The sequence below is a fragment of the Salvelinus alpinus genome, chromosome 7 (genome assembly GCF_045679555.1).
Source record: "Salvelinus alpinus chromosome 7, SLU_Salpinus.1, whole genome shotgun sequence".
NCBI lineage: Eukaryota > Metazoa > Chordata > Actinopteri > Salmoniformes > Salmonidae > Salvelinus > Salvelinus alpinus.
In genome coordinates, this window is record NC_092092.1 from 7,691,259 (window position 1) to 7,704,830 (window position 13,572).

General features: G+C 44.0%; 1 protein-coding gene across 4 annotated transcripts in view; it reads right to left on the minus strand.

Annotated features, from left to right (window-relative positions):
• LOC139580382 (BAR/IMD domain-containing adapter protein 2-like) overlaps positions 1–13,572 on the minus strand; it is a 136,311-nt gene that overhangs the window by 91,091 nt on the left and 31,648 nt on the right. For 3 of the 4 annotated variants that reach the window (XM_071409002.1, XM_071409004.1, XM_071409003.1), the window contains 2 exons: positions 8,059–8,134; positions 1,463–1,549 (listed from right to left, as the gene is read on the minus strand). In XM_071409002.1, the coding sequence (XP_071265103.1) occupies positions 1,463–1,549; positions 8,059–8,134 (163 nt within the window). The remainder of the gene's footprint in view (positions 1–1,462; positions 1,550–8,058; positions 8,135–13,572) is intronic. The other variant, XM_071409005.1, reaches the window with a different exon arrangement.

Below are 13,572 nucleotides of genomic sequence, written 5' to 3' on the forward strand. Positions count from 1 at the left end.
GACCGTTGTGCAGGTCTGATCCGCAACTACAGAAAATGTTTGGTTGAGGTTATTGCTGCCAAATGAATGTCAACCAGTTATTAAATCCAAGGGCTCACATACTTTTTCCACCCTGCGCTGTGAATGTTTACACGGTGTGCTCAATAAAGACATGAAAACATATTGTTTGTGTGTTATTAGTTTAAGCAGACTGTCTTTGTCTATTGTTGTGACTTCGATGAAGATCACATTTTATGACAAATTTATGCGGAAATCCAGGTAATTACAAAGGGTTTACATACTTTTCTTACCAATGTATATGACTGCAACCATAAAAACAGCTAAAAACATAAAGCTGTTGAAGAAATAACTGCAGTGGCACATGCTGGAGCCTTAATGTAATCATTTCTTACAGATGTCATTGAAAGACACCACCTGCTGCCATCACCTCCCCATCTTGCCTCCAATCTGACCCTTGCCCTCCCACCATCACCAGTCTACACCCCCCATCCCCCCCACCACAGCACCATCCTTCGTCTTTCTCCACCTCTAAGTGTGTGTCAGCCTAACAGACCAATACAACCAAAACTGGTCCATACACAGGTTGTAGCTGTTCCAGTGTAAAAACTGGTTCTGACTGTAAAAGGACAAGAGAGGACAGAGAAAAGTCCACAGCCCCAAAACAGTGTCTTTACAGTCCAATTAAGAAACATTACCAATAATCCCTATTGGATGTTATGAATGAAAAGAGAATCCGCAGCATGATAATGTTTTGAAATTCAATTGAATATTTACGTACTCTGGGCTACAATACAAAATGCTACACGGCATAATTCAGAGAAAGTTGAGGCAAAACAAGAGGTAAACTGTTGGAAACTGACTCATTGACTTGAGCACGTTTTAGTATGTTTATAACTATGCAAGTGGCCTAGTAGTAGTGATTAACATATTTTGGGTTAGATCAGATGATCTATATGCAAATGTATATGTGACCGGAGGCCAAGCACAAAGGGGGACTGTCTCAGAGACAGAACGTTTCCATACGGGTGAGATAGGAAGCACATGAACGAGCTAGTAACATGAAGAAGTATATTTCAACCTAGAACCCAACAAAACAAAATTTCCACATCAAATATCAGAGATGAACTCTAATGGGACGTGATTGCCTCCGTGGTGAATGCAGAACACTGGGAGCTCTCCTTCCCAATGGCATAGTATTAAAATAACTGACTAGAAAAATATAAAACTACTACAACAGGATATGCTCGAGTGTGTTTCAACATGTTTGCTGTGCACACGCGTGTGTTTGTGTGTGTAGATCCAGTTTCAGGCGCTGCGTCGCCTGCTTGTCCTTTCCCCTTTCAAACCATCGATTCCCATTCACACCCACAACCATCCATGCCCTGTCTGGCATGTCTCCATGCAACCCCCCTCTACCCCACTAGGGGTGCTGCAACCCCCTATTGCCACAACTAGGACTCACCAAGATCCTTAGAGCCTTGACTTTCGCTGGCCATCTCTCCCATCCTCACCAGTGCCTCGAAGTAGCCCTTTGCAGCAAATGTGACACCTGGAAACATGGAAGCATTGGGCGTCAGATCAGGGGCGGAGTGGAAATATTGGACATTAACGTAATCTTCACCCCAGCATCCCTCCCCTATAGCTATAGCCCTAGTCAGTTAGGGAAGGGGCTAAAGGCTACAATAGAAAGAGTTATTGCTACAATGGAAAGAGCTAGGCTAGTACAAAGTACAAAGGAAAGTTCTATAGCAAGGCTACAACAGGCTACAATGGAAAAGGCTACTACGGAAAAAGCTACTACAAGTTACAATGGAAAAGGCTACAAGCTACTACTGGCGACAATGGAAAGAGCTAATGCCACAATGAAAAGAGCTACTGATACAAGCAGCTACAATGAAAAGAGCTAGTGCTACAATGAAAAAGAGCTACAATGAAAAAGAGCTACAATGAAAAAGAGCTACAATGAAAAAGAGCTACAATGAAAAAGAGCTACAATGAAAAAGAGCTACAATGAAAAAGAGCTACTGCTACAATGAAAAAGAGCTACTGCTACAATGAAAAAGAGCTACTGCTACAATGAAAAAGAGCTACTGCTACAATGAAAAGAGCTACTGCTACAATGAAAAGAGCTACTGCTACAATGAAAAGAGCTACTGCTACAATGAAAAGAGCTACTGCTACAATGAAAAGAGCTACTGCTACAATGAAAAGAGCTACTGCTACAATGAAAAGAGCTACTGCTACAATGAAAAGAGCTACTGCTACAATGAAAAGAGCTACTGCTACAATGAAAAGAGCTACTGCTACAATGAAAAGAGCTACTGATACAAACAACAACAACAACGGTGGCTCAAGAGGAACAGGAGAGGAAAGCGCAGTAACTACAGGTGGACAGAGCAGATGCTGAATGAAAAGAAGAACTACATGAAACACAGACCAGAGAAAGTAAAGCAAGGGAAGACCAGGGAAGGCAAGATAGACCGTTCTGCCTACGACCTCTGTGACTCAGGTCTCAGTCCAGGGACATTAAACACACAGCAGGCATGGCTCACTCACACAGTCCTGCCACAGGCAGCTAGAAGCAGTGAATGGGAAGTCATGGTGAATAAGACCAGGTCAGGGGTAAGTCGTTTAGGGAGTGGTGGTCACAACGAGAGGGAGGCCGAGAGGGAGGCCGAGAAGCTGACTGAGTATGACCTTGAGCTGATCCATATTGATAAGGAGTGTCACAGCTTTATTAAACCATGTGACCAAGCAGAGTCATACTAAACATGGACGGTTACTGCGCTGTTTCTTAGTTCGTAACATTAAAATATTAGGTAAGTGCCATTTTCAACCGGGCTGTTAAATAAAGTGTTACCCAAAATACATCCGGAATATGGATTCACTGCATGGTAAACAATTTAAATATGTTCTAAAAGGTTAACGGTATTTATAGAGCACTGGCGTCTCATGGCACCTTAATTGGGGAGGACGTGCTCATAGTAACGGCTGGAATGGAGTCAACGGAACGGTATCAAACACGTTTTCCATGTGTTATTATGAGACATCCTCCCCTCAGCAGCCTCCTGTGATATAGAGTGCTACAGTCATATGGGAATACTACCCCACAGCTACTGCTGTATCATTAGCAATATTCCTTCCCACTTCAAAGTTTAGAGACAAAATTGATTGTCTAACACAACAGAAGGGCTCGAACCCGTCTCAGTCCCTCCATCTATCCCCCTCTCCTCTGTCCCTCCATCTATCCCCCTCTCCTCTGAGGATCCTGTCTCTGTCCCTCCATCTATCCCCCTCTCCTCTGACGATCGTTTCTCAATTACTCCATCTATCTATCAATCCACCTCTCCTCTGAGGTTTGATTCTCAGTTCCTCCATCAATCCAACTCTCCATCTATCTATCCACCTCTCCTCTGAGAATCGTTTCTCAAGCCTCAGTCTGCACCAATTTCCTCCCTTAATCCTTCCTTTATCAATTCTTCTTTCCTTTCTCTACCTTTATCAGAATCTTTGTCTTGAGGTCACTGAACTGAAAACATACCTTGCCTCCAGAACCAAGGACCTAAAGCCGACTGCCCTGTAGCTGGGTTCAATCTGACCCAGACTGATTACTTCCAGGAAGAGAGACCCTCACTCGGATCTTCCTGAGCCCAGCTTTGGTTGAGTCTGGGTGCGATAGGAGAGTGCGGGTGAGAGGGTGGAGGTGGATTGTAGAGTGCAGTGTGGTAAACCCTTGCGTGGATGGATGGGCTATTTAGCGATGTCCACACAAATCCCAGCCAAGGGGGATAGAGCGAGGGGCGGTGAAGTGTGGCAGGCCAGGTAAAGCTGTATTAACTGGAACAAGATGTTAGAGCTCTGCTGTGTGTGTGTGTGTGTGTGTGTGTGTGTGTGTGTGTGTGTGTGTGTGTGTGTGTGTGTGTGTGTGTGTGTGTCTTCAGTAAAGAGGATTACACCTCCGATATGAAGCAGATAGGTCTACAGAATGGAGGTGTGACATGACATCCATTCTTCCCACCTATTCCAAAGTAAATGAAACACTCTCGAGGAGTAAAACCGGTGTAAGCCAGATCAGCTGCACAGCTTGATGTGTTTAGTACTCCATCCATCTTCAACTCTCGTCTTCCAAATCCACCCCATTTCTCTTCCTCTCCACCCTCCTTTATAAAATCCCTTCAGCCCTCACCCGTCCGAATCCCCTCCATCTCTACAACACAGCTTGTCCCTGTAGAGAAATGTCTCTCCGCCCCACCTTCAGCCCTCATCTGTCCGAATCCCCTCCATCTCTACAACACAGCTTGTCGCTGTAGAGAAATGTCTCTCCGCCCCACCTTCAACATGATACCCAGTGGGGTTGTGGGAAATTGCGCTACATTCAACATGATGCCAATACGGTTGTGTGCTGTGTGAAATTGCCCCACCTTCTCCAGTCCCAAAACTAAACAGAATAGCTGGCTAAGTACCAGTCTAAGCATTGCATCCTATTCAAGCCCTGCATCCACTGCACACTCTCCTATCCTCCTAAATCGAACAAACAGCATCTCCAAGGAAAAGCATTCCTCATGAAACTGGTTGAGAGAATGCCAAGAGCGTGCAAAGCTGTCATCAAGGCAAAGGGTGGCTACTTTGAAGAATCTCAAATATATTTAAATTTGTTTAACCCTTTTTTTTAACCCTTTTTTAAAAACAAAGAAAAACCCTTGAAATGATTAGTGTGTCCACACTTTTGACTGGTACTGTAGAAGCAGGCAGCTCTTTCCCTAGACCAAATCATGATGTTAGTCAACAAAAGCTCCAGGGACCTCAAGTCCAGCCAAGCACCACTCCTTGTTCCCTGTTGCGATTTATGGGTTCCCCTTCTTCTCCTAAGAGCAGAGGCAGAACTGGCATATTTACAATTCCAGTTAGTGTATGGAGGCCCACGAGGCACCCTGCGGTGATTTGAATGCTGGCTGTGCCCTTTGCAACGGCAGCCTAAGCCAGAACCTCAGTTCTGCGCCTGACCTGCAATGAAGAAGTGTAATTTTCCATCCTGGAGCTGTGTAGCTACTTTTATTCTTATCAGACTACACCGAGTCCTCCTTTATTGGTCCTTAGAGCTTCGTACTTCCTGCATGTCTCTCTCTCCCTCTCCGGTCCTTTCTCTCTCACCCTCTTTGCCTGCTCCTACATTAGAGACCAGTAACCTACAGCACTACATTAGAGACCAGTAACCTACAGCACTACATTAGAGACCAGTAACCTACAGCACTACATTAGAGACCAGTAACCTACAGCACTACATTAGAGACCAGTAACCTACAGCACTACATTAGAGACCAGTAACCTACAGCACTACATTAGAGACCAGTAACCTACAGCACTACATTAGAGACCAGTAACCTACAGCACTACATTAGAGACCAGTAACCTACAGCACTACATTAGAGACCAGTAACCTACAGCACTACATTAGAGACCAGTAACCTACAGCACTACATTAGAGACCAGTAACCTACAGCACTACATTAGAGACCAGTAACCTACAGCACTACATTAGAGACCAGTAACCTACAGCACTACATTAGAGACCAGTAACCTACAGCTGGAGACAGCACTACATTAGAAGCATGGCTGAGGAGACACTATCTGTGTAGGACTTGCTTTCCCGGTCTACAGCCTACCATAGTGCAGCAGTGTCCAATTTCTCACCATTCTATTCAACTGAAAACTATTTCAACAAGAAATCCTTATTAAAAATGGATGTTGATAAAAGATCAAATAAGGGGTTCTTACATTTCTCCTGTTTCACACATGTACACGTGTGAACCCTGTACAGCAGGGAGCATCAACTACGTTCAGCCTTGGGGCGATTTTCTTCTCGAACCGATGGTCAGGGAGCCGGAACATAATTGACGGCAAGAAGCCTAAACAGATACAATATTTGACCAAAAAACAATCATTTCAAACCTCGAGTTACATTTGTATACGATGGCATACACAAAACAATAGGAACACCTGCTCTTTCCAGGACAGACTGACCAGGTGAATCCAGGTGAACGCTATGATCCCTTATTGATGTCACCTGTTAAATACACTTCAAGTCAGTGTAGATGAAGGGGAAGAGACAGGATAAAAACAATATTTTTGAGACATGGATTGTGTATGTGCACCATTCAGAGGTTGAATGGGAAAGACAAAATATTTAAGTGCCTTTGAACGGGGTAGGGTAGTAGGTGCCAGGCGCACCGGTTTGTGTCAAGAACTGCAACGCTGCTGGGTTTTTCACGCGCAACAGTTTCCCGTGTGTAGCAAGAATGGTCCACCACCCAAAGGACATCCAGGCAACTAGACACAACTGTGCGAAGCATTGGAGTCAACATGGACCGACATCCCTGTGGAACGCTTTAGACACCTTGTGGTCCATGCCCCGACGAACTGAGGCTGTTCTGAGGGCAAAATGGAGGTCCAACTCAATATTATGCACGGTGATACTTTGGCTGATTTACAACATTTGTAATCACTTGGCTCTGATTTGCTGGTGTTTTTTTTTACAGTCTTCTCTAAGAATTTGCTCAGAAAACATGGGGGGGATTATTTTTTTTATTTTTTTTAAATCAGTCCTTCTGTACAGTGTGTGGTGTGAAATGTAAATGTCTGTTTTGATATCTCACTCCCCATGAGACACCGTCGGAGAGTGGGGTCACGACCAGGGATCCGCCATTATTAGGGTAAAGTGCCTTGCTCAAGGGCAGCGCGACCATTTTTTTTAACCTAAATTGGCTCGGATTCGAACTAGCAACCTTTCGGTTTCTGGCCAAACACCCCGATGGACTGCCACATACAGTAGTATACACATTCTGCTGTACCTCCACAGCACTGAACAAGCTTCCAACCCCCCGATGGACTGCCACATACAGTAGTATACACATTCTCCTGTACCTCCACAGCACTGGACAAGCTTCCAACACCCCGATGGACTGCCACATACAGTAGTATACACATTCTGCTGTACCTCCACAGCACTGAACAAGCTTCCAACACCCCGATGGACTGCCACATACAGTAGTATACACATTCTCCTGTACCTCCACAGCACTGGACAAGCTTCCAACACCCCGATGGACTGCCACATACAGTAGTATACACATTCTGCTGTACCTCCACAGCACTGAACAAGCGCCAAAAATATAAACATAAAATATATGTCTATGTGTATATAGATGGATAAGATATATATTTGTTAGGTCCACACATATGACACTGAGTCAGTCTCAGAGAACATGGTTCATAAAGCAAAACGGTGGTGAGGAAAAAAAAGTCAATTTAATGCCCGATCTAAGTAGAATGCATGGAAGAAACAAGAGGCTGTATCTCCAATGTCTTTCTCTCCATCTCCCTCAATACCAGTTCTGTTGTTCTTTTATGGGGACATTTTTATTCTCTTAGCTCCCCCCTCTCAAAAGTGCTGTCCTCCTGCACCCTTCAACCGTATCACCTAGTGTATATACACCACACACACTCACACATCCGACTTGTGAACAACCAAATCAAAACATTAAAAGAAGTTGATGGCATGGAGGGATGCAGGTGAAGAGGAGAGGGCAAGATGTGGACATGGAACAGACTAAGGTGACATCATGAGGAAGGCAGCCTGAGCCTCAAAACAAAATATCAAATCAGTCCATGTAACTGAAAGCATCTCTTAGAGAAAAAAAACACACGATTTCACATGTGGAAAAAGCACGTGTTTTTGGGAACACTTCACAGGTGGTTTTTCTGTAGGGGCTGTCGGAGCACCCAGCAGAATCTTTCATAGCGAAGTCCTACAAGAGATCAGAAGGGCTGCAAGAGGAAACGGACTACAGGCTAGCGAAGTCCTACAAGAGATCAGAAGGGCTGCAAGAGGAAACGGACTACAGGCTACTTCACCAGCATCTGAGCTCATCTCTAGTTCAGGTAAATCAGGAGTCTAAAAAGCAACAGCAAGACAGTGTCAGGCCAGTGCCTGGTCCTCTGGACAGGAGGGGAGTGGGGGATGAGAGGGGGATGAGATAAAGGAGAAGAGGATGTACTCACTGGACAGGGCCTTCTCGTAACTCTTCCCCATGGCCACGAAGTTCCGCAAGCACGGGTTAAACTGCTCCATAATGGACTGAAAAGAGAAACAAAAACAGTTTTTAGTTGGATTGAGCAGCTATAAGCCTAGCAGAAGCAGAGCTCTACTCTGTAGTCGGGGCGTGCGCTCACACACACACTGGCGCTCACACACTGCAAGCACGCGACTTCTACCAGCTCACTCACACAACTCGGTTGGCTTAGCCAACCAGGTACAAGAGTGTAGATGGGAATCATTCGGCAGTCACACCCAGGTGAAGGAGAGAAGGAGCGAGAGGGATGTGGGTGTTGATGCCCGGGCAGCCCAGCTCAAGAGGCAGTCTCTCTCACTCACTCTCGGTCTCTCTCTCTCTGAGGTCATGTTGTTTGTGCTAATTACTTTTTCTGTTGAGCAGAGACATAATGGAACAAGGGGGGAGTGGACGGGGAATAAATTGGATGACACAAAAACAGGAAAGAAGAGGAGAGGAGATTCAGCTAGCTTAGTTGGCTTGAGCGTGGTGCTAGCGTGGTGCTAGCTGGCCACAGCAGGGGGTTGATAAAGAATATAATGCATCTAACTGTGGGTATAATGTCTGCTGGAGGGGATTCAGGTGGCTTGGTTGGGTTGTGTGGGATCCAGCATAATCTTCTGCATATACTGAACATACAGTGGGGAGAACAAGTATTTGATACACTGACAATTTTGCAGGTTTTCCTACTTACAAAGCATGTAGAGGTCTGTAATTTTTATCATAGGTACACTTCAACTGTGAGAGAAGGAATCTAAAACAAAAATCCAGAAAATCACATTGTATGATTTTTAAGTAATTAATTTGCATTTTATTGCATGACATAAGTATTTGATACATCAGAAAAGCAGAACTGAATATTTGGTACAGAAACCTTAGTTTGCAATTACAGAGATCATACGTTTCCTGTAGTTCTTGACCAGGTTTGCACACACTGCAGCAGGGATTTTGGCCCACTCCTCCATACAGACCTTCTCCAGATCCTTCAGGTTTCGGGGCTGTCGCTGGGCAATACGGACTTTCGGCTCCCTCCAAAGATTTTCTATTGGGTTCAGGTCTGGAGACTGGCTAGGCCACTCCAGGACCTTGAGATGCTTCTTACGGAGCCACTCCTTAGTTGCCCTGGCTGTGTGTTTCGGGTCGTTGTCATGCTGGAAGACCCAGCCACGACCCATCTTCAATGCTCTTACTGAGGGAAGGAGGTTGTTGGTCAAGATCTCGCGATACATGGCCCCATCCATCCTCCCTTCAATACGGTGCAGTCGTCCTGTCCCCTTTGCAGAAAAGCATCCCCAAAGAATGATGTTTCCACCTCCATGCTTCACGGTTGGGATGGTGTTCTTGGGGTTGTACTCATCCTTCTATTCCTCCAAACACGGCGAGTGGAGTTTAGAGCAAAAAGCTCTATTTTTGTCTCATCAGACCACATGACCTTCTCCCATTCCTCCTCTGGATCATCCAGATGGTCATTGGCAAACTTCAGACGGGCCTGGACATGCGCTGGCTTGAGCAGGGGGACCTTGCGTGCGCTGCAGAATTTTAATCCATGACGGCGTAGTGTGTTACTAATGGTTTTCTTTGAGACTGTGGTCCCAGCTCTCTTCAGGTCATTGACCAGGTCCTGCCGTGTAGTTCTGGGCTGATCCCTCACATTCCTCATGATCATTGATGCCCCACGAGGTGAGATCTTGCATGGAGCCCCAGACCGAGGGTGATTGACCGTCATCTTGAACTTCTTCCATTTTCTAATAATTGTGCCAACAGTTGTTGCCTTCTCACCAAGCTGCTTGGCTATTGTCCTGTAGCCCATCCCAGCCTTGTACAGGTCTACAATTTATCCCTGATGTCCTTACACAGCTCTCTGGTCTTGGCCATTGTGGAGAGGTTGGAGTCTGTTTGATTGAGTGTGTGGACAGGTGTCTTTTATACAGGTAACGAGTTCAAACAGATGCAGTTAATACAGGTAATGAGTAGAGAACAGGAGGGCTTCTTAAAGAAAAACTAACAGGTCTGTGAGAGCCGGAATTCTTACTGGTTGGTAGGTGATCAAATACTTATGTCATGCAATAAAATGCAAATTAATTACTTAAAAATCATACAATGTGATTTTCTGGATTTTTGTTTTAGATTCCGTCTCTCACAGTTGAAGTGTACCTATGATAAAAATGACAGACCTCTACATGCTTTGTAAGTAGGAAAACCTGCAAAATCGGCAGTGTATCAAATACTTGTTCTCCCCACTGTATGTGCTCACTGAAAAATAATACTAATTACAATATCATTACTAGGACTGGCAGAAGTATGATGAGACAATCAGGAGAAAATAGGATTATACACTACATGAGCAAAAGTAAAAAGTATGTGACACCTGCTCATTGAACATCTCATTCCAAAATCATGGACATTAATATGGAGTTGGTCCCCCTTTTGCTGCTATAACAGCCTCCAGTCTTCTGGGAAGGCTTTCCACTAGATGTTGGAACATTGATGGGGGGGGGGGGGGGATTTGCTTCCATTCAGCCACAAGAGCATTAGTGAGGTTGGGCACTGGTGTTGGGCGATTAGGCCTGGCTCGCAGTCGCCATTCCAATTCATCCCAAAGGTGTTCGATTGGGTTGAGGTCAGGGCTCTGTGCAGGCCAGTCAAGTTCTTCCACGCCGATCTTGAAAAAAACATTTCTGTATGGACCCCACTTTGTGCACAGGGGCATTGTCATGCTGAAACAGAAAAGGGCCTTCCCCAAACTGTTGCCACAAAGTTGGAAGCACAGAATTGTCATCATAGAATGTCATCATATCCTGTAGTGTTAAGACATCCCTTCACTGGAACTAAGGGGCCTAGCCCAAACCATGAAAAACACCCCCAGACCATTATTCCTCCTCTACCCAACAATCGAGTTGGCACTATGCAATCGGGAAGGTAGCGTTCTACTGGCATCCGTCAAACTCAGATTCGTCTGTCAGACTGACAGATGGGGAAGTGTGATTCATCACTCCAGAGAACGCATTTCCACTGCTCCAGAATGCAATTGCGGCACCACTCAAGTGGATGCTTGGGCATTTCACGTGGAGATCGTAGGCTTGTGTGCTGCCATGGAAACCCATTTCATGAAGCTGCCGACAAACAGTTCTCGTCCTGATGTTGCTTCCAGACGCAGATTGGAACTCGGTAGTGAGCGTTGCAACCGAGGACAGACGATATTTACACACTACATGCTTCAGCACTCGGCGGTCCAGTTCTGTTAGCTTGTGTGGCCTACCACTTCGCGGCTGAGCCATTGTTGCTCCTAGACGTTTCCGCTTCACAAAAAACAGCACTTAGAGTTGACCGGGGCACAGTTGACCGGGGCAGCTCTAGCAGGAAAGACATTTGAAGCGTTGTCCACATACTTTTGTATATATAGTGTATATACAGTGCATTTGGAAAGTATTAAGACCCCTTGACTTTTTCCACATTTTTTGTTACGTTACAGCCTTACTCTAAAATGTATTCAATTGTTTTTTCCCGGAAGACTGTGATCACACAGTCTTCCAGAACAACTGGTGCTCTCATGCATGCTTCAGTGTTGCTCTCCTCGAAGCGAGCATAAAAAGGCATTTAGCTCGTCTGGTAAGCTTGCGTCATTGGGCAGCTCGTGGCTGGGTTTCCCTTTGTAGTCCGTAATAGTTTGCAAGCCGTGCCACATCAGACCCCATGTAGTAGGATTCAATCTTAGTCCTGTTCTGACGCTTTGCCTGTTTGTCTCAGGGCATAGAGGGATTTCTTATAAGTGTCCGGATTAGTGTTCCGCTCCTTGAAAGCGGCAGCTCTAGCCTTTAGCTCGGTGCAGATGTTGCCTTTAATCCATGGCTTCTGGTTAGAATATGTACATACGGTCACTGTGGGGATGACGTCAGACTCACTTATTGATGAAGCCGGTGACTGAGGTCCATCAATCCCTACAAATATATGAATGTATTTTTAACCCTGCATTATAAATTTTATTAAATATATTAATTTAGAATCCTCTAAATTTAAAATTAGATCTACAAGGTAATTTAATTGATCTGCCAGTATTTTCATTTAGAGATTCTGGTAAACTCTTTGATGTTACCTTTTATGTGGCCTAACAATTAATATTGGATTTTTCACCATGGCAACCACTAGTTAGTATTAAAACAGAACATATTTCTCAGTTAGTTTGGCATTCGTGGAGATCAGACCGTTTTCATTTGCAGGGATATTTGTGTGTTTTTTGACCAAATGTAAGTCAGGACAAATACCTATTTCACAATATACCTGTTATTATTGTTATATGTAAATACAATAAATATGTATGTAGAGGGGTAACTTTCTCAAACAGTTATTTTACCATTTTGTACAATTGTGTGATTAGCCTACCAGTTGGTGTAAATGTAATGTTAATTCTCTTGAGGAATTATGGTGTGTTATTTTTCTCTTATTGTCAATTGCATATAGATATTGCTGACATTACTGTTTAATGTAATATTGTTTATTGGATTTACATTGTAGTAATTTAATATTTATTTTATCCTGTTTCCCTCTGTACTCAGACCACATGTATACTCTGGTTGATCATTAAACTCCAGACTGCAGTCCGGTGTCCGTTTACTCCTAGTGACCTATCCACACATTAGAGCACACCAGACTCCGTTTTAATTCATATAACTTATTTTGAACATAAGCCAGGAATGAGTGAGTCACTCAGCCCTATATGCGGTTCCTGCTTCTGTTGCCTATTTGTTTAATATCCTACTGATTCTGTGATCGCCAAACCTCACGCAACCGCAAAATGTCACAAAGCAATTTCACTCACACTTTTTTTCTACTTTGTCAGAAGAAGCTGTAACACGCATATACAATATTGCTTCACCAACATCTTTATGCTTTCGTTAATAAATATAATTATCTTTTTTTTTTTATAAAAGGACTCAAAGTGCAGATGTTTATTTCAACTACATCTTAGTTGCACTTCACCAGTGAACCTCCAAGTGTACATCATTAATACTCAAAAGTTTTATGTCCAGAGTTAATGAGTACTTGATGTCATTGAGGAAATCTGGACATGGCATGCTCTCCCTTATGTAAGGAATTAGACACTTTACTATGTAGGCTACAGTAAACATCTCATTGTCCTGTTGGTTTTTGTCAAACTGCACAGTAGCCTAATAAACAAACATTTAAAAAAAATCTAATTCAATAATATATTTTTGTACCACTGTAGATGCTACACTTTTCACAAGTGTAGCAGGTTGTGAACTCTGCAAGCAACGTTTCCACTCCGAGAATGAGAACGGTAAATTACTGTAATTAATACAGTAATTCCAAATCATTGGAATACAAAAGAAACCATTCGCACATGAGCAATTAGCAGGATAATAGACTCTTGCCGAGAAGGAGATCAAGGAGGAGGGTTGTATTTAAAGACACTGCACAGTAGCCTAATAAACATATGCATTTTTGT